Source organism: Hemicordylus capensis, chromosome 1 (assembly GCF_027244095.1).
Source record: "Hemicordylus capensis ecotype Gifberg chromosome 1, rHemCap1.1.pri, whole genome shotgun sequence".
Taxonomy (NCBI): Eukaryota; Metazoa; Chordata; class Lepidosauria; order Squamata; family Cordylidae; genus Hemicordylus; species Hemicordylus capensis.
Window position 1 is genome coordinate 251033638 of NC_069657.1, and position 18896 is coordinate 251052533.

At 47.7% G+C, this 18896-nt stretch overlaps 1 protein-coding gene across 4 annotated transcripts; it reads left to right on the top strand.

Annotated features, from left to right (window-relative positions):
- Positions 1 to 2649: 2649 nt before the first annotated feature.
- Positions 2650 to 16836, top strand: OTX1 (orthodenticle homeobox 1). Of its 4 annotated transcripts, XM_053287642.1 has the most exons (5): positions 3106 to 3166; positions 5243 to 5391; positions 7139 to 7384; positions 9262 to 9413; positions 14596 to 16836. In XM_053287642.1, exons 3-5 carry the CDS (start codon positions 7288 to 7290, stop codon positions 15421 to 15423), a joined length of 1077 nt encoding a protein of 358 aa, XP_053143617.1. In that variant the 5' UTR covers positions 3106 to 3166; positions 5243 to 5391; positions 7139 to 7287; the 3' UTR covers positions 15424 to 16836. The 4 variants fall into 4 exon arrangements, with proteins under 4 accessions (XP_053143619.1, XP_053143616.1, XP_053143617.1 ...); XM_053287644.1 differs by lacking the exons at positions 3106 to 3166; positions 5243 to 5391 and adding an exon at positions 2650 to 2772; XM_053287641.1 differs by lacking the exon at positions 5243 to 5391 and having other exon boundaries at positions 2959 to 3166.
- Positions 16837 to 18896: the final 2060 nt, after the last annotated feature.

Consider the following 18896-nt stretch of genomic DNA (forward strand, 5'->3'; position numbering starts at 1 on the left):
GCCAAAGTATTAGCCCCAGGGAGAACTGCCCCCCCCCCCTGCATTTGCCTCCCCCATCTTTCTACTTTTTTGTGAATGGGCTGCGGCGGCTTTGTTCTGCGGAGAAGTGCCTGTGTCGCTGACTTTTGTGGGCTATAGAAGCATCTTGTAAACCTCCTTTTTCTCCCTCTTCTTCTCCTCTCCCCCCGCTTTGATTAGATGTCCCCTCAACGAAAAAAAGAAAAGTAATTTCGCCGGGCCTGGCGGTCACTCCCTTTGAACATTAGCTCGCTTTCAGCTCCAACTTCAATTAGAAGGAGTTGATTTTGAGAGATCAACAAAAGAACCGCACCAAAGCCTTATTAAAGGTCCTAAGAAGATCTCCCGGATCCTTTGAGAAGCAGTTAAAGAAACAGTGTGCTTCTTCCCTCGTATTCTGTAACCGTATTTCATTGGGACTCCAAAGGAAAGTGTCTGCGAAATAAATAAATAAATAAATAATGAGAGGGTGGGAAATACTCACTTTGATGCAGCGGCCACTAGTCCCCTTGCCCGATCTCCTTTCATTTATTCTGTGAACAACCAGTTGATAGTTAAAAAAAAAAAGTGGTGATGATTAGAATTCCTTTTCACTTTATTCTTGGTGTGTTTAGAACTTTTGCTATTAAAACTTTACTTAACAATAATTCTTTATAGCGGATTAGTGTCCATTAATATTTATGAAAACGACCTGGATATCCTCAATAGTTTACGGCCATGCACTGCGTGTGAGGTGTAGGTGTGTGATGTACATGTGTGAGTGTATGTCTGCGTGTGCAAGCAGGAAAACGTGTGCTTGTTTACTAAAACGCGTTGCTGAAATGATTTCGACTCCGAGTGTCTAGGTACAAACGCCCTTTATCTATAGATCTGTCCAATCTAAACGATATATGCATTTATAAACACGTTTGTATATAAATGCATATTTATATACAAATGTTATATAACATTGCGGCAAATGTACGCCAAATGTATATTCATCGGCAAAGGTACTTTGCAGTAAGATCCTGATGAATGTTCTTTTTCGCGATGGAAGCTGATGGTTACAAAAAAGAGGGTAGAAACATATCAATTTCTTTCACCGGAGCTTACTGACGAGTAAATATATGTTTATTATCTATATGCAATACAGAATATGCTTTACTAAATATGAACTCATTGACATAAATTCTAAGCACACTTAATAGGCAGTAAGTCCCATGGGCCTTAGTAGAACTTACTTCCGAGTAAACGTGCTTCAGAGTCCACTAATTATTAATAACTGTACGTGTAAGTAATCCAAAACAAAATTATCTTGGAGTGAGCCCCTCTAAAATAAGTGGCACTTATCTCTGCGCTGTCAAAAATATTATAGGTTCCTAAAATCTGCAACCCCAAGTAGGGCATGTTTTTATTCGGACCAACCCAAAAGTTTCAATAAAAGCCAACTTTGGATTGTGGATGTTTCTTCGAAAGGACCAACACGGCCACCTAGATAGAGGTATGTAACTATAACTGCTTACTGTACATGTATAGTAGATGATATACAAAAATTGAATATAGGTATCTTTGATCCATACCGGGTGCATGTTGTTTTTACAACAGACCTACTACACTGGAAGAGCAGAAAGACGGAACGGTGATTGCTCACTTGTAGGACTCAAGAATTGGTGGGCACACTGTCCGAAGAAGGGAACGCTCAGGAACGCGCCACACTTACGCTGCAGAAAACAGTTGCGAATGGAATAAGTAGTACGTTGGATTAAATTTGTATAAACGAACAGTAGTTATAGATGTTTCTTTTAAAGTCACCTTCTTCTCCCTCAAAATCTGTCCCTTCCCAGAAGTTAAACTGGGAAACAGGTGCTCTTGCTTGCAGAGTACTGCCAGTTGACCACAATTATTGCTATGCTACCGTGTGGGTGCAGAGAGCCTGGTTTTTATTTTTATCTTCTTTTTTAAAAGAAGGAAAAGGTAATCACTATTTTTTATTGCTGAGACTCACTGCTGCAATTCCATTACTCAGACGAGGCAAGTGAGTTCAGTGGGGATACTCTGCTCCGCGTGCAGCGGATTGCAGCCATATTTGAGAAGTATTTCCACCAAAATACGGGAAACGGGACATTTAAACTACCACAACTGGGTGCGTCAAACTTTCATTTGTTGAGCAGTAGTGCGTTCTTCCCCTACCCCACCCCACCCCACCCCGGCCGCTTTTTTTGGTATCGCTGTGGAAGAGGCCTCGATTTGTTGTGAAGGGCTGGCAGGAGAAGGGGGAATGGAGGAGCAAACGTGTGATCCACCCATCCATCACAAACGGGGAGACTCTACGAGCGCCTAGTGGTCCCTCCAGGGAGATCTAATTTTAGGAAGTTTAGGAGATACTGGGAGGTGGGGATCGTGGGTGAGGTCGGTGGAAGGGTCTCTGGGTTTTGGTTTGAAACACGGACTGAGGGATGGGGAAATGTATGGCTTGCGCCCATCCAGCATCAACAGGAGACGGCGTAGCAGGTTTAAACAGTGAGCCTGGGAAAGCAACCCGGGCTGGGGCTGGTGGCGGGGTCGGATTGGAGGTGGGGGCGTGGAAATCCCCCGTGAGGCGCAAGGGCGCATTGCGCGCTATTCTTCTGCAAACTGAGGGAGGGGACGGAACAGCCATGCCCTCGCAGTGGAGGGGAACCCAAGCCTGAGGGGCGCGCGTGCGTGGAGGGGGTTCTTCCTTCTGGCTGCTTCTTTCTGAGGGCATAATAGTTGGCGGCTTTCAGTTGCTGTCGCGTAAGTTGAAGAAGGGCGAGGGTGGGCGGGGGAAGGAGGAGAGGCAAGAGGTGTCCATCCTCCCCGGCTACCCGCTTGAGTAGGCTGCTGAGGCAACTTCCAGCCGCCTGCCCTGAGGGAGCGCCTAGGCAGAGTTGCTGAGGCTGCTGCGCGCGCGGCTGGGACTGGGGTGGAGTGGGGGATGGGGGCGTGCGGAGGTAACACTTCATCCCGCGCTGCCATTGCCCGGGCGGCTGTCACTCAGCCGCAGAGAGGCTGGGGATTGGTGCTGGGCTGCATTACGCATTTGCCTTGCGCTCACATACATGGGTAGGGCAGTAGAAAGGTGATCAATCTTCATCAGGCTACATTTCCAATCACCTAAACAACTGGGCGAGACAGCTACCGCGACAAGGTAAAGAGGCGCTTGATTTATTTCACTTTCCCCCCCTCCGACAGGTGAGGCAGGACTTTCTACTCCTTTACCTGGCCATCCCAACAGCACAGTCAGAAAAGTCCTTTCTTTCTCTTCTCAGCCTCCCACAACCCACCCCCAGCAAGCTTCCTCCCACCGTACCTCCCAAGTTGGCTTGAGTAATAAGTTACGGCTGCCTCTTTGCAAAAGTATCTACGAAATAAAGTTAAAGAACCCGCAAGCCTCCCCTCCCCCCCCCTCATGCTTGCTTGCATGCAAAAGGTTCCAAGTTCCTTCCCTGGCATCTCCAAGATAGGGCTGAGAGAAACTCCTGCCTGCAGCCTTGGAGAAGCCGCTGCCAGTCAGGGTAGACAATACTGAGCTGGATGGACTCGGTATATGGCAGCTGCCTATGTTCCCTCCTCCTCCTCCTCCTCCCTTGGAACAGCAAAAGCGGCAACGCAATACCCCAGTTGGGTTGGAGGAGGCGGGCAGATGGGAGAAGAAAAGAGGGAGGTGGAAAGCAATAGGGATAAAACTTCCCCTCGTAACCTGTCCTGTCCCTTGCTTGCAACTCTGGCAGGAGGGGGCCTTGCTGTGCTGAGGGACATTTCCCCTCCTCGCCGCTCTGTTTCGCTCCCTGTCACACGTGAACCGTGAATGAGGGGCTGAGGTGCAGGTAAGCAAGAAGGGAGCGCTGGAGGCTACTGCCACCGCTTGCCGGCTCCCCCTCGGCGGCTGCCTGCCTCTTCCTCCGCCGCCTTTTCTTTGCTAGGCTCCCCCGCGCGCGGGTCAAAGTTGGAGCTCTCTGGCAGAGACGCGAGATTCCGTGCGCGCGCGCGCGCCCCATTCCCTCAGGTGCGGAGGAGGACCCGAGCTGACCTCCAACTGCGGAAAGGACCCCTCCAAAAAGCCAAGCCCTGTTTGCCTCTCCTCGCAAAAAGACTCTCTCCTGGCCGCCCCCCAATATCCCACAACATCTCAGTCTGTCCGGCCTCTTGGCACGCGGGAGAACCTGGAAGGCGCGCGACTGGGACCGAGGGAGCCAAGCGGCAGAACGGAGCGACTTTGTGTCCTCCTCCTGCTGCTGCTGCTGCTGCTGCTGCGGCCGCCCTCTGTGGGGAACGGGCTCCAGCTCCCTGGATCCCGAGAGAGAGCCTTGACAAGCTCTTGGGCTGACACGTTCCAACTCCTTCTTCTTCTTCTTCTTCTTCTTCTTCTTCTTCTTCTTCTTCTTCTTCTTCTTCTTCTTCTTCTTCTTCTTCTTCTTCTTCTTCTTCTTCTTCTTCTTCTTCTTCTTCTCCTCCTCCTCCTCCTCTTGCCTGGCAGTCGTCGACAGCTTGACTCCCTCGGTGTCCTGCTTCTTCCCTCTCCTTCCCTCAACGCTTCTCCGGCGCTGCTCCGCTGAGGGGCCCACGGGCATTCTTTCTCGTGGACCAGTTGGGGGCGGGGAAGGCCAGAAGACCGCTTGGACCTCCTGAGTGTTGCCCTTGGAAGTGCACGGAACTTTCGTTGCGCTCCAATGGGATGTGGTCGCAAGGCAATGTGTCTGCGGTGGGAAGCGGAGGTTTCGTTTTGCGTCTGGTCTGCTCCACAGTTGTGGTGGCGGCGGCGGCGGCTTTCTCGGGCCTATTGCGGAAAAAACAAGCCTCGCGTTCACCTTTGCTGTAAAAAGTCGCAGAGTTTCTGGCTTGTCCAGGCCTCTCGCCTTTGGGTCCCCTTTGTCGGGGATGTTAGCCAGGTGCAGTCTGAGGCATTCCTAGGCCTTGAGTAGGGCAAGGAAGGCAAGCGCCCGCCAGAAAAGTGGCTCCCACACTCGCGCCGCGCATTTCTGTCTCAGAACTCAACACAGCTCGCCACCCATAAGTACACTTGACTCCTTCTCTGTGTGCCCCCCCCCCGCGCGCTCTTTCCCCCCCGGTGCAGCCACGGTACTTGTCTTGGCTTAAGATCCCTCGCTCCAGCCGTCCTTCCCCGAAAGTGTGCAAGGAAAAAGCGTGGGGCGGAAGGCCGCTGGTCTGGAGAGACCTTGCGAAGGCATTTATGCGGAAAGCAATCTACTTGCAACCTTTACAGGGCCGTCAAAAATGGGTCGAGGATCTGGAGCAGCTCAGCGCTGCAACGCAACCAAACGTTCGGTCTGGAGGTTTCACATTTACGGCCCAATCCCAGCCGCAAATCCTTGCAAGTAACTTCCAGTGGCTTAAAAGGCATTCCATTCCCAAGTAAGTAGACTTAGAACCTCCGCATGACTTTTCTCAGGCCCATATGGACTTTTGTGGGGAGGGGAAACCCCCTCCTCCGCGGCTCGAGCCGAAATCCCGACCACATGCAAAGTTAGAGGAAACTGCAACAGGTCCCTAGTCTTGGGAATATGGATTGTCTACATTAATGTGGAATAAATTATCTTTAATAACGTGGGATCAATTAGATAACTTTAATTCAAATCCCACTCTCTCTCCCCATTTTTATTTATTGTGTCTTTGTTTTAATTTGTTGTTCTTTCTGGTGTAAATAGGCATATGGCATGGCCTGCGGTCCAATTAAAGTTTCTGGCCAGTGTTTAATCGTGATTAATGCCGCCACCATCTGCCCCTTAGATCTGAGAGTTTATTTCTCTGCTCGGTTTGTCTAACTTATTTATTATCTGTATGCATCCATTTTTATCCTAATTAACTTTCTTGGGGGAAAGAAAAGCCTCCGGATCTGGACTTGGAGAATTTTATCTCAGGATCTCTTTCTCTCGTCGGAGAATAAACGAATGCCAGCCCACCACGTCCCCAGAACTCCTTTTATAAATTAATGGATGTTGGGGAGCAACAAAACCCTAAGGGGCTTTGAAATTGAAACTGAGTGTAAAGCTGTATATAACAGTCGTAGGATATCGCAAGAATATGCACCTTGTTGATCCTTCAACCCCTGTCCTAAAGACACTTATTTGGAAATGAATTAAATTGGTTTAAAATGACCTTCCTTCCAAGATAGCATACTTAACGTCCCGCCTTCAGATTTGTTTCTCCTTTCCTCCCCGGAAAAAAAAAGTGCAGTGAGGGAATCTGCAAACTTACTGGGTCGCCTCCCTTCCGTACCTTTCCTTATGGTTTCCCGTCTGTCGGAGGAAGTCCTTCGGAATATGAATTTCAAAGAGGCTCCCCAAATCTGTTTGTTTTTAGACCATTAGCGATTTCTAATTAAAGTGCCCCCTTCTGCTGTCTTTTAAATTAATTATAGTCCCCTCTTTCTTGTATCTCGTTTTGATTTCTAATCCAATTATCTTTTAAAATAATTGCTTTATCTCCCTCATCACTGTGTATTGTACTCCCTCGAAGCCCCTCGGCGATTGTATGGTAATATGACTGTAGCTTTAAAAAAATCACTTTCCCCAGCCCATACCTTTCCACCCCCTTACACTTCACTGTCTGGTACTTTCTGATTTCGCTGCATTTAGAAGTTGTCCGCCATGTTAAGAGATTTGTCTGTCTATGTGTGTGTGTTTCAAGAAGAACCCCCCTAAAACGGACAATATTGCAAATTACTTTTATTGTTTTAAAAAATCTTGTTTTAGATTTTTAAACTTGCCTAATTCACAGAACAAATTATATTATTTCTAGAACTTGCCTTTGAATAAGATCCTTCAAAACAACAACCCAAAAAAGGCAGTCATAACTTCTTCAGTATACTGGGTTACGGCCCCTATTTCACACGAGTATACCCCTCAGGTTCTGGCAACAGCAGCCCAATCCTACCTTGCTATATATATAACTTGATTGCAACTTGATTTATCTCAAAGGTGTGTGTGTGTGTGTGTGTGTGTGTGTGTGTGTGTGTGTGTGTGTATAAAAGTCTGATCAGTGTTTGCACTTGTTCTGAACAGAGGAAAATATGTCAGTTCCACTTGGAAATTCTGAAATATATGCTGATATTTGTCTTGTTTTCTGTGTTTTGTGCATTCCCCCTTCCCCTCCTCTGTAGTGTGCTTTGAGAGGCTCTGCTGCCCCAGGGATTTCCATCAACCACCGCATTGGAAGATTTTTTCCCCAAAAAACCAGATTTTACGAGACACTTAAAAAAATAAAAATATTTGTGTGTGGATAAATCGGAAAATCTTCCCAGCTTTTAGCATGATGTCTTACCTCAAACAGCCCCCCTATGGCATGAATGGGCTGGGGCTGGCAGGACCTGCAATGGACCTTCTGCACCCTTCGGTGGGGTATCCTGGTGAGCATCCATCCTCTTTTCACTTTCACCCAAAATTCCTGAGCAGCCATGTTAAGCCAAGCCAACCAGCCATGGAAATCTTCGGTAAAATTTACTGCCATTCAATAAAAGAACAATCCCTCCACTTGCTCTAGAAGTTTATACACAAAATGAAAGGAGTTTGAGAGATTACCTTTAGGCTTTCCAACAGATCCTTTTAAATAATAAATTTCCAAGCTGAAATTTTTTATTTTTATTTTTCAAGCTGGGGTTATTCATTTCCTTCCCCCATAGAAGCGATAGCCTAATACTTACTGAAAAATAAACCCCACTGATTTTAATAAAGTTTAACTCCATATAATAATGTTTGGAATGGTCGCCTAACAAACCCGGTTAATCCTTAAGCACCCTGCTTGGAAATAAGTCCCGTTAAAACCCACAAGAGCCCCTTCAGTAAATTGTTTATGATCCAAAGTATGAGTTGCAACATTTCTGAATTCTCTCTCTGTGTGTGTATGTGTGTGTGTGTGTGTGTGTGTGTGTGTGTATATATATATATATATATATATATATATATATATATATATATATATACACACACATATTATATATATAAATTAATGGTGAGGATTAAACAAACGCATCTATGTGTGTGTACAAATTCAGTGGACTGTGGCAGTTTGATAGATAGACCATAAACCAGCTACAAACTTTTCCCTCTTCCTCAACATTTTTGTAAGTTTATTTTGTATTTGAAAACTATCCACTACGGGCAAGGGGAGGAGGAAGTCTTTGATGCTGAACTTGCAAGGCCTGTGTAGATCAGGCACGCCCGACCCCTAGTCAGGATCAGGAACTACTCTGGATTTCTTCGCAGCTTTTTTCCGGTTATGCTGGTTGCTTGTCCTTGGGCCCTGTTATGTTTGGTGTTTGGGGGTTTTTTGGGGGTAAATCTATCTCTTTTGTCTGCCCAGTCAATTAATATGTCCTCGTTCAGATGGGTATGCCGCAAAATCAAGTAACCTGGAAACATTAGGATTTAATATACCGGGCATGTTTATTATAACTTTATAGGTTGTTACACTTATAGCCTGATCATTGAAGGCTATACGTATTGAAGGGACTTTGGGAAACTATATGAGTTCTGTTCCCACCTGGATTAGCCAGAAGTGTCTGTCATCCAGAAAGTCCCGACTTCTATGGACTTAAAAGTGTTTACTATCCGGATCCTGAACTCACCTACAGTCCAGTCCTACTTCAGTGGGATTGGCCTCCAACTAAAGTGGTGCAAGGTTGCAGTTTTACACTCTGATCCTAAAGGCGTTTACTACTCCCACTGAGTTGGGACTTAGTCATTCAGTCCCATGTCCTTTTAGGATCGGGCTGTAAACAATCTATTTGAATTCCGATACTTTCGTTTGACTGGGCTGTGATTTCGAAAGAATAAAACCAAGTACTCGGAGTTAGCCGGTTTTGTGAGTCAGGGGCGAGGCCGCTCAGGAAACTCCCGGTGTGCTTGCTATGAGTCCCAGCCCCAGTCCGAAAAGTTACCTGGAGTGCCCCCCCCCGCTCTTTCTTTTATGGCTTGTTATGTTATTTATAACTTTAAAACTAATTAGCTGTTTCCTCCTGTCGTTTTTGTTTGTTCTGACTGGAATTGTCCAGCCTCGTGTTACATATAAATCGATAGGCTTCTCGGACAAGGGTGTCCCGCGGGTGAATGGACTGGTGAGCTATAGGTAGGGAGGGACGGAGAGACGAAGTTAGCCTCTCCCCACCCCCAACCCCCACCTATCGCTGAGCGAGAAGGCGGGCAGGATCGCGAGTCCGAAGGCCGATCTTACACGCTGCTTGTCTTTCTGTTCTCTCTTCTCTTGCCCTGCCTCGGGGCCCCGCAGCTACTCCACGGAAGCAGAGGCGAGAACGCACCACTTTCACCCGCTCGCAGCTGGATGTCCTGGAGGCCCTTTTTGCCAAGACCCGCTACCCGGACATATTCATGAGAGAGGAAGTGGCGCTGAAGATCAACCTGCCGGAGTCCAGAGTCCAGGTCCGGGGGTTTAAGAAAGAAGTGGGACTAGGAGGGAACTGGGTTGACGGAGTTCGGCGCTCTGGTGCTCTGGTTCTTCGCGTCCTCCGCTCTGTTTCTTCCTTCCTCAGAATAGGGATGCCCTCTGCGGAGGTAGCCCAACTCCATGCAGATAATTTTTTGTTTGCCCTTTCAACCCTTTTTTTTTTTAAAAGGGGGTTTCTCTGAGCCGAGTGTCGGACTAGTCAATCTGCTTTCTATCCTTCTGGGCACTTTTGTCCGGGAGCAAACATTCCTTAGGGGTTCATGCTGGTCTAAATAACACACTTCCTCTGCAATCCACTGTGCACTTACCTGTGAGTAAACCCCATTGAATGCAGTAGCACTTATTGCTGAACAAAGATGTTCAAGAGGACTGTGGCAGTGAACACAGAGTGGTCAATCTCCAGCTACAGTTCTGTAACTCTTCTCTCTAACTTTTTTTGTGTGTCCTTGTGTCTGGCCACAATCTGAAAGACCAGTCCCTTATTTATTTATTTTACATTTTATATCCCACTCTTCCTCCAAGGAGCCCAGAGCGGTGTACTACATGCTTAAGTTTCTCCTCAGACAACCCTATGAAGTAGGTTACTTGGGTCTTCCCGGTCCTAGTCCAGCACTCTAACCACTACACCATGCTGGCTGGCTCTGTTATCTCCTAGTCCAGCACTCTAACCACTACACCATGCTGGCTGGCTCTGTTATCTCCACATAGACTCTTCCTAGTAACCATTTTTGTCCCTTTCAATACTTGGCAAGGGAACATGCAGATCCTAGATGCTCAGAGAGCACAGCAATCCCGCAAAAGTTGGTCCTCCAGGCCTGGCTTATTCCTATTAATATGTCCAGCCCAAGCTTAAGCATGCCTATGCAGAAGAAAGCCTTTTTGAATGAATGGGCTTACTTCCATGAAAGTATGCGAAGTGTGTGTGTGTGTGCGCGCGCGCATGTGCGTGTGTAAGTTGCACTAACTTTTGCTGGATTTTTCCCAATTAGTGTAAGCAAGTCCCCTTAATTTCAGTGAGACTTGCTATCTTTACATCATGCTTAGGATCAGAGTATACATCTAAAATCCGTAATTACACTTACCTGGAAAAAGTTGTGGTTTTTAAAAAAATATTAGCAAATATGTGTGAAGCCCAAGACATCAGACTTAGAGCAGATAGCACTCTAATCACACACCTGCAAGACAACCTTTAAAATGTTTACTTGGAAGCAAGACTTAGTGGGATTTCTTCCCAAGGTAAATGTGTCAAAATTGCCACCTAACCTGGAAGCAAAATCCTATTTATTTCCTTTGCAACTTATTTCCAAGTTAAATGTGATGGGGCTGCAGTCCTAGTTAAGGTGTGTACTTGGGACTCAGCTGACTACCATAGGACTTGGCGATTCCATTTCAGAGTCTTACTGTATTCTGTAAAGCTTTCCCCTTGTAGTTGTTTCTCCCCACCCCCAATCTGAATCTCCCACACACTGAATCTCCCAGACAGCAAGAAGTCAGGTACTGAGTGCTGCCAGCTCTCTATGTACAAGACTTGCTTAGACCATGGGTGTGTGTGTGTGTGTGTGTGTGTGTGTGTGTGTGTGTGTGTGACATATTGTAGTTCAGTCAGAATCAATGGGAGGACAAAGTTTCTTAGTGCAATCTTTGCACAGGTAGAAATCTCCAAATTAAACTTTCAGATAAATAGAAGTCCACCTACCCCCACAGTTCCTCCAGTGTCTTGAGGGTCACTTAAGAGAAGCAAGCACAGCTAAGAAAAGTCCCTGCTATTGTTGCTGCTCCTGTAGGTGCCACAGAGTGAAGAGTGGAGACCAATCAATCTAGTTTCTTTTTGAAACCATTCCTGGTTCAGACTGGTTAAAGGATATGGAAAGGACGATCTTGGCTTTTCTTGTTCTCCCAAGTTTTGATAGTGAGATTTTGCCTATCGTCCTTACAGCCCCAGGTATGCCTCTCTCTGAGATCTGCTGTTCCATACTGGATCTAAGTGTGTCTGCCTAGAGGCCCTCTGAGAACCCCCTGGAATCCAACGATTATGCTGAATAATTAGACACTGAGAAAAGGCCATAGGAAGGACTTCCTGACAGTTCCCCTTGAGATTTGGGAAGGTGCTAGTGGTTGGAAGGGAAAGGTCAGCTTTTAAGGGTGCCCATGTGTGTAGAAAAGCACAATCACACCTTTAAAAACAATGTAATCAGGCTTCTTCTCTAGTGTGTGCCCACTTTCTCCCTGAGGGTAACATCTAGCCTTATGGATGTTCTGCATGGGAAATATTTCTGTGTAAGGGGAAAAGAATGAAAATTATATGCATTACATGTGACAACCATATATCAGTTAATACATGTATGTGGTGCTAGGAAGTTAAATCAACAGGTATGCAGTTGTAATATATGTATGTTATCAGTTCTTTTTCCTACATTCAGAGATGAGTGTGTAGGACATTTGTAATGTTTCAAATGATCCTGAGATTCAAAGCTACCTAGTGGGAAGTGACTTGCTCTGATCAATGAGCCATCTTAACCACATTTTGAAATTTTTTCCCATAGAGGCTTACTTAAATGTATCTGAGATATAGCCATCAGCTGCTCAGGTACATTCTCCTCTTTATCCTTGGGGAGGTAATATAATTTGCATTGTACAGAGTCTAGGCCCATATAGGCCTGTCCAACACTAAAAAACACACACACAAAAACCCAAAAAAACTTCAAAGGGAATTGCAGGTCTCTCAAACTAGTGTCCTGAGCCTGTACTTAGATGTTCAGAAGACTATGACAGCTATGTTGACGATTACAGTGGCCGTTGCTTTTTGTGGCTCTTTTCATAGAGAATAAATCAGATGAGCAATATTACAGAGAGATATGTGCACTGTGATTGGGGGTTGGGGTGTAAAGAGGAGGCAAGTCTTGGAAGTGAACTGTGAAACAAGTGAAGTGATATAGTGTGGGTGGTGTTAAACATGACAGCGTCCTGGAACACTGTACTGGTAACGTCTTTGAAGAACTGGGTGTAATTGAGTACTTAATACAAACTGGGTGGTGATTACACTATACTCCTTTGGCAGTGTGGGGTGGATGTTCTGCAGATTACAACATGATTTTCCTGTTAAGAAGATAACTCTGATGGGAAGGCTGTGAAAGAATTGCTGGTTTCTCTAGAGTGGATGGATGAACTAGAAAAATTGAGTGATACATCTCCCTTTACCTTTCTGTTCTATCAGCTCAACTTGGACTGTGTGTATACATTACAACACTAACTACTAATGAGTCTAGATTTGTTTATTTAGAGTTTGATTCATGATGGAAGTAGAGTGGAAGATAAGGAATGGAGAGTACTGGTTCTCTGGGAAGTTTGAGAGATGTAGACTGGTGGATAGTTGACTGATGAATGAAAGAGTAGTAGGTGGTGATTAGTGACAAGACTTGTGATATGGGATGCCAGCTGCTGTAGGGTCTGACAGACTGAGGGATGAAAAGCAACATGCAGTAAGAAGACTGACTGACTGACTTTATACTGGATCACAAAACCTGTAAAATTCCAGGAAGAATACTAAAGATGCCCTGTACTAAAAGAAGAGGGGGGGGGGTGTGAGAGAGAGAGAAAGAGAGAGAGAGATGGATTTAGTTTCCCTTGAAAGCTAGTGGTATGCCTAGCAACTGTGTGAATAGTTCCCTACTTTTAATGAAGTAGAAAGGAAGTGACTTGAGGAGATGGTAAAGGGGACTAAAACGTCCCATCATTCTTATCTGAATGTATTTGGGAAGTTGGGCTTTGAAGGTCTCAGTCTCTCCTACAAGTCAAGAAGCATCTGTTCCAAAATGGAGCACATAGAGGTTGTTGGTGATTAACCTTTCAAGGGTAGGCAAATAAGGTAAAATGTTAATGTTGTGGAAGGAGAGATGATTCTGCAGACAGCATCTGGAGATAGGCTGATTACTCTGTGGAAACGAATGGGTTGAGAACCTGGCTGCTAATGGCTTCCTGTCAGTAGATAGTGAGGTATAGAAGATAACTCCTATTTTTCCCTGGGTGGTTGCTTTATTAGGGATGTAGTGTAAGAGTGCCAAGTGCATACTTCCTGCCCTTGCTCCTGGAAAGGCTTGGTAGTTGATGAATCCTTCTCGCTGCATATTTTGGTGGATAGATTTTGTTAGGTGTCTGTAGTAGAATGGTATTTGAGCAGCAGGAGCAGGGTGCTTCCCTAATTTTTAGGACTGGCCATAAGACTTAATTTGCTAGGCAAGGGCTCTTGCAGTGAAATGGCTGTAAATGGCCACTCTCTCACCACTTTTGACAGTTTGGTGTTGTGGGTGTGCAGAGATTGGCTGCCCTGTATCGGTCTGTTCATCATCTGCACTACCGGTCTCATGGGGAATTAACTGGGGAGGATGTGCATGGTGAGGTGTTGGGTGAGAGATTGCCGGATGGGTGATGGAGGATGGCCAATGTGAGGGAGTGGACTTGAGCAAACCAATGCTGGGGTGGGGGCGGGATGTGAGGAGACTGCGTGTTTAATGGAAGGTGGGTGTCACGGTAAGCGGGTGTCACACGTTGAATCTGGAGTTGCTTTGACTAGGACATCGGACTGCATTGCGTAAATAGATGAAGTGCTAGATTGCACCGCCCCCCCTTCAGGACTTCTTCAGCCAGAGGGTTCTGGGTGAGCCCTTCTATTCTGTGTGGCAACGCTAACTATGCTCACTGCTAGTCCCATTGGAGGAAAGTGGTGTGCAAGAGAGGCTCACAAGTTGAGGAGAGGAGAAGGACTGTGCCAGACTTGAGGGTGGCTTTTGATCAGCCCCGTAGGGGGAGGGGGAGAGTGCTCACACATGGTGGGATTGGGATGGTGGAGGGTGATGGACTAATCCGGGCGCCGGCATTTGCCACTATCCGCCTTACAGTTCGAGCGAGATGCTTTGGCAGTGAGTCTCGCCTTGTTTTGTCACGACCACAGCGTGCCTTTTGAACGGATAGTAGGGAGGGGGCTAAAGAGACCAAGATCTTAACTGGGGAGAAGGGTTGGAAATCCGGCCTTAGCGAGGAGGAGCAGAGCGGTCTCTGGGTGGGGCTGGGCCCATTTCTTTCTTTACAAGGCAGGATCCATGCCGGCTCCTCAGGGGACTGACGGGCTGTTGCCTCCTTGCTTCCTCCCTTCTTTTGCAGGTCTGGTTCAAGAACCGCCGCGCCAAGTGCCGCCAGCAGCAGCAGAGCGGCAACGGCGCCAAGAGCCGCCCGGCCAAGAAGAAGTCCTCCCCGGCGCGGGAAAGCTCCGGCTCCGAGAGCAGCGGCCAGTTCACGCCGCCCGCCGTCTCCAGCTCGGCCTCGTCGTCTTCGTCCAGCTCCAACTCCTCGGGCCCGGCGACGGGGGGCGCGGCCTTGAGCAACCCGGCCAGCGGAGGGGGCGCAGGATCCGCTTCTGCCTCCGCCGCCGCCGCCGCGTCCCTGGGCAGCGCGCCCTCTGCCGTGGCGGCCTCGTCCATCTGGAGCCCGGCGTCCATCTCGCCCAGCGCGGTGCCCGAGCCCTTGGCTCCTAGCGGCGCCTCTTGCATGCAGCGCCCGGTCTCCGGCGCCTCGTCGGCTTCCTACCCGATGTCCTACGGCCAGGGCAGCGGCTACGGGCAAGGCTACCCAGCGCCGCCACCTTCGTCGTCCTACTTCAGCGGCGTGGACTGCAGCTCCTACTTGCCCATGCACTCCCACCCGCATGCGCACCCGCACCAACTCAGCCCCATGGCGCCCTCTTCCATGGCCAGCGCGCACCCACACGCGCACCACCCGCTCAGCCCGGGCTCCAGCCACCACCACCACCACCACCATCACCACCACCACCAGCCGGGCTACGGCAGCGCCGGGCTGGCCTTCAACTCCTCCGACTGCCTGGACTACAAGGAGCCGGCAGCAGCCGCCACCTCTTCCTGGAAGCTCAACTTCAACTCCCCGGACTGCCTGGACTACAAAGACCAGGCCTCGTGGCGCTTCCAAGTCCTGTGAGGCGGCGCGGCGCGGCGCGGCGGCGGCGGGCAGAAAGAAAGAAGGCAAAGGGGGAAGGCAGCAGGGTCGGTCTCCATCCTCCTCCACGCAGACCCCGGTCTTCTCAGCTCCTCCGAACAGTCTCTCTTTCATGGCCGCCCAGCACCAGCCCTCTCTCTCCGCCTCTGCTCGCACACCACCACCAACCAACCACCTAAGGATCCTTTCCCCGCGGCCTCTTCAAGTATGTTCTTCCTCTCGCTCCGATCAGTTGATTACATTATTATTATTTTTTTAGGAAATGAACGGAAAAGATAAGCACCTGCCCAAATAACAGACCACTTCCACCCCCTGCCCTCAACCAAACACGTGGCTAAAGGCTGCTGGATCAGACCTCCTGCTATTGCTGCTGCTGCTGCTCTACACTCCCTCCCTCCGCCGCCTCCTTATCAACTTGACTCCTGGTGTGTTATTTATTCGCTCTCTGGGATTATGTTCCACATTGTACTTTTTGTTTTTAAGCAGAACAGACGAGGACTTTAAACCGAGATTAATTCTTCTCCTTTTAACAAAGATATCGTTCTTGGACACACAAGACCGCCACCCCCACCCCCATTCCCAGGCATTTGGCTACCCATGGCTTTGTAACGCTCACTTATGTACATGGAAAGATGGGAGCGAGGAAGCGCCTCTTGCTGTCTGTCTGCAGACCTTTTGTGTATAGCTCTTAATCCCCCCTCCTTTGGAGACCCCCACCCCCCAGTTCTCTCTGTAGGATTGTATTGCAAAAAGCGGCAGGAATTGTGTAAATAGTGTATTTTTAGGTCCGTTCCAGCGACCCTTTTTATTTTTAGTTGATTAATTAAGGTGAAGGTGAACTTTTAACTTGAGTCTATCGCACAGGAAACCGAACTAAACCCACATATCCTCTTATCTTCCACCTATTTTCTCTGCCTTTCCTTGTTTGTTTGTTTGTTTTGCTTTGGTGGGGGGAATGAAGGACAGAGTAAGATTTCCCAAAAAGTGTTAGTGCAGAGGAATGGCCAGTTTGGATAGAGGTGGTGGGAGGGAGAGAGAGAGAGATGCTGAGGACAGGAAGGGAAAGGAAGAGGTGAACAGGGTCGGTTGAAAATGTGGGGGAAGGGGGAGGGTTGAATGTGCCAGGGGCAAATGAAAGCACCTTGGTCCGGTTCCCCCCTTCAACCCTCGTTTCCGTTGTGCAGTCCTGACTCGAAACATCCCGCATTTGATCATCTGTCTCCCAAGATCTTTATGGCCCACTTTGTTCCTGGGGAGGGAGGGGACAAGGAGAGGGGGAGAACCCCTGTAAAGTCGATTATTTACGCCGTTAATCCAACAGTTACCTGTTGAAATGTAAGGCAAATCCTTCCCCTTTATCTACATATCCCTATAATAAAATTCAAACTAATCAAAGCCCTTGTCTGTGTCATCCTTCCTAGGGGGATGCGAGCAGGGAAGGCCCCTCCATTAGTGGGCCTTTCCCTTAGGTGCTCCTATGGCGGCGACAGATCGATTTTATTTCCATGGGTGGGGGCGGGGGATGGAAAGCTGGCCCGCGCTGCACTTTATCTCACTGAGCTGCCTTTTAATGACTATAATTGGATTGGCGTCTAACCAAAACTCTGATGGGTTATACACGCAGTAAAAATGGTGTGAATATGCTCCCTCCCTCCCTTCTCCCCCCCTCCCTGTCTTTGGGAAAGCGCAAAAGTTAACCAGCCCAAGTCTTTCTCCAGGGACACGGGGGGGGGGCGAGGCTAGAGGGACATCTAAAGTTTGGCGCTCACTTTCCCATCGTAATTGCCCTCAAACGCTCCCTGTTCCCAGCAGCTGGGCAGGCGGAGGCCAAAGGATGTTGGCCAATGCCTTCTTAAAATCTTCCTTCGCTCTCAAATTGACTTGGCACTTCTTCTTTAAGCGGCCATGTGACAAGACCTTCTAGGAAGAGATATTTCTGAAACATCAGAGTTGTAATTGGAAGTCGGATCCGAAGTCCAGTTAAATAAAATTGCAGGAGGAACCCAAACCAACTGACCTGGACATAGCTGCTCCTGGCAGCTCCCTGCACAACGTATGGACTCGAAGGGAAAGATATTCAGGGCTGAGACGTTGCTGTCATGGTCCTTAGTGCCGCTGGCACCTCAATACTCGCCGCATCTCAGTTCTATCGCCTCCAGAGGGGTAGCCCTGTGTGTCTGCTGCGGCAAAACCTACAAAGAGTCTAATAGCACCTGAAAGACTAACAACATTATTTCGGCATAAGTTTTCTTGGACTACAGTCCACTTCATTCAATGCTTTAAGAATCACCCTCAGTTGGCAGGTATACAGGGGAGACAGAGAAAGGGAAAAGGAATGGCAAAAGTGGGGTCAAAGGGATAAGGGACCAAGTGTGGTGGAATCGACATCCCATAGAAGGGGTGGCTAAATTCCCACAGGTTTAATGGAGCTGGATCACACCAATTTATTTAGAAATCTCATGGGGTTTCAAGGAGTTTGCTTATTCCCCAAATTATCAGCCTAAATTGATCCGAATCATTTAACCTTCGATTTTTAAAAATAGCTGGTTTTGTGCCTGGTTATATAATATGCTATAATACTAGCGTCCACGAAAACATTAACAACTAAAGACAAAAATGTCGTTTCCCTCCTTTAAAAAGCATAGTACATAGTAAGGAAGGTTGCCGGTGTACTGTAGAGTTAATTATTACAGTAAAGACAAATATGAACTCTGCAAGGAAATTATTTTAACATCATCAGGGAAAACTTCCTTTCTTGCTTTAAAACGTCAACTTTGCAAGTTTTTGTCCTTGCATCAGAAACTAGTATCAGCTCAGATCAGTTTAAACTCAGGAGAGAGATATTTCCCAGGCACTCTGAGTAATTAGCCTATTCATTACTACTACATAATTAACTGCACTTTTTAATGAGAGACATAATCAAGACAACAGCTGTAATCCAGTTATGGTTCTGAAGCCTACCGACAACATAATACCAATTCAGGATCGATTTCCCCCCGCTTTTGGAAGTGGAGTTAACCGACTTGAAATTTAAAAGTAGGACTTTAAGGTATAATGACGTTTGGCATTTCAGGAGTAATAAATGGTTTTGGTTTAACCATCAGTTGCCGGTTCCAGATGTTTATTCCAGTTGCTAAGACCAGGTTTAACCTCACAAGCAACTTCTGACGTTTTTGTTTTTAAATTGGTGCAGTTTCTATCCCAGTATATGAATGGCTAGGTGTGTCCACCTTCACTAGCCAGTGGCGCCTTTCCCTTCGCTTAGGGAAATAGATCTCAGGGCCCCGACAAAGATGCTCAAGTCAGGTCTATTCTGCCCGAGATTCGAACACAGCCTCCGACTGGACTCCTCTCTGAGCCCTGACTGGCTGCCTCCTCTGGATCAAAAGGGGCACAGAGTTCGGCAGACCCAGCCAGACCCTATCCCAGCAACGCTGAGAGACACTCCCTGGGCT

Bases quoted from the DNA above. Each gene is read 5' to 3' on its own strand.
- OTX1 (XM_053287644.1), top strand. From the start codon at position 7,288: ATGATGTCTTACCTCAAACAGCCCCCCTATGGCATGAATGGGCTGGGG. The intron at 7,385-9,261 runs GTGAGCATCCAT...GGGGCCCCGCAG, and splicing joins CCCTTCGGTGGGGTATCCTG to CTACTCCACGGAAGCAGAGG. The intron at 9,414-14,595 runs GTCCGGGGGTTT...CTTCTTTTGCAG, and splicing joins TGCCGGAGTCCAGAGTCCAG to GTCTGGTTCAAGAACCGCCG.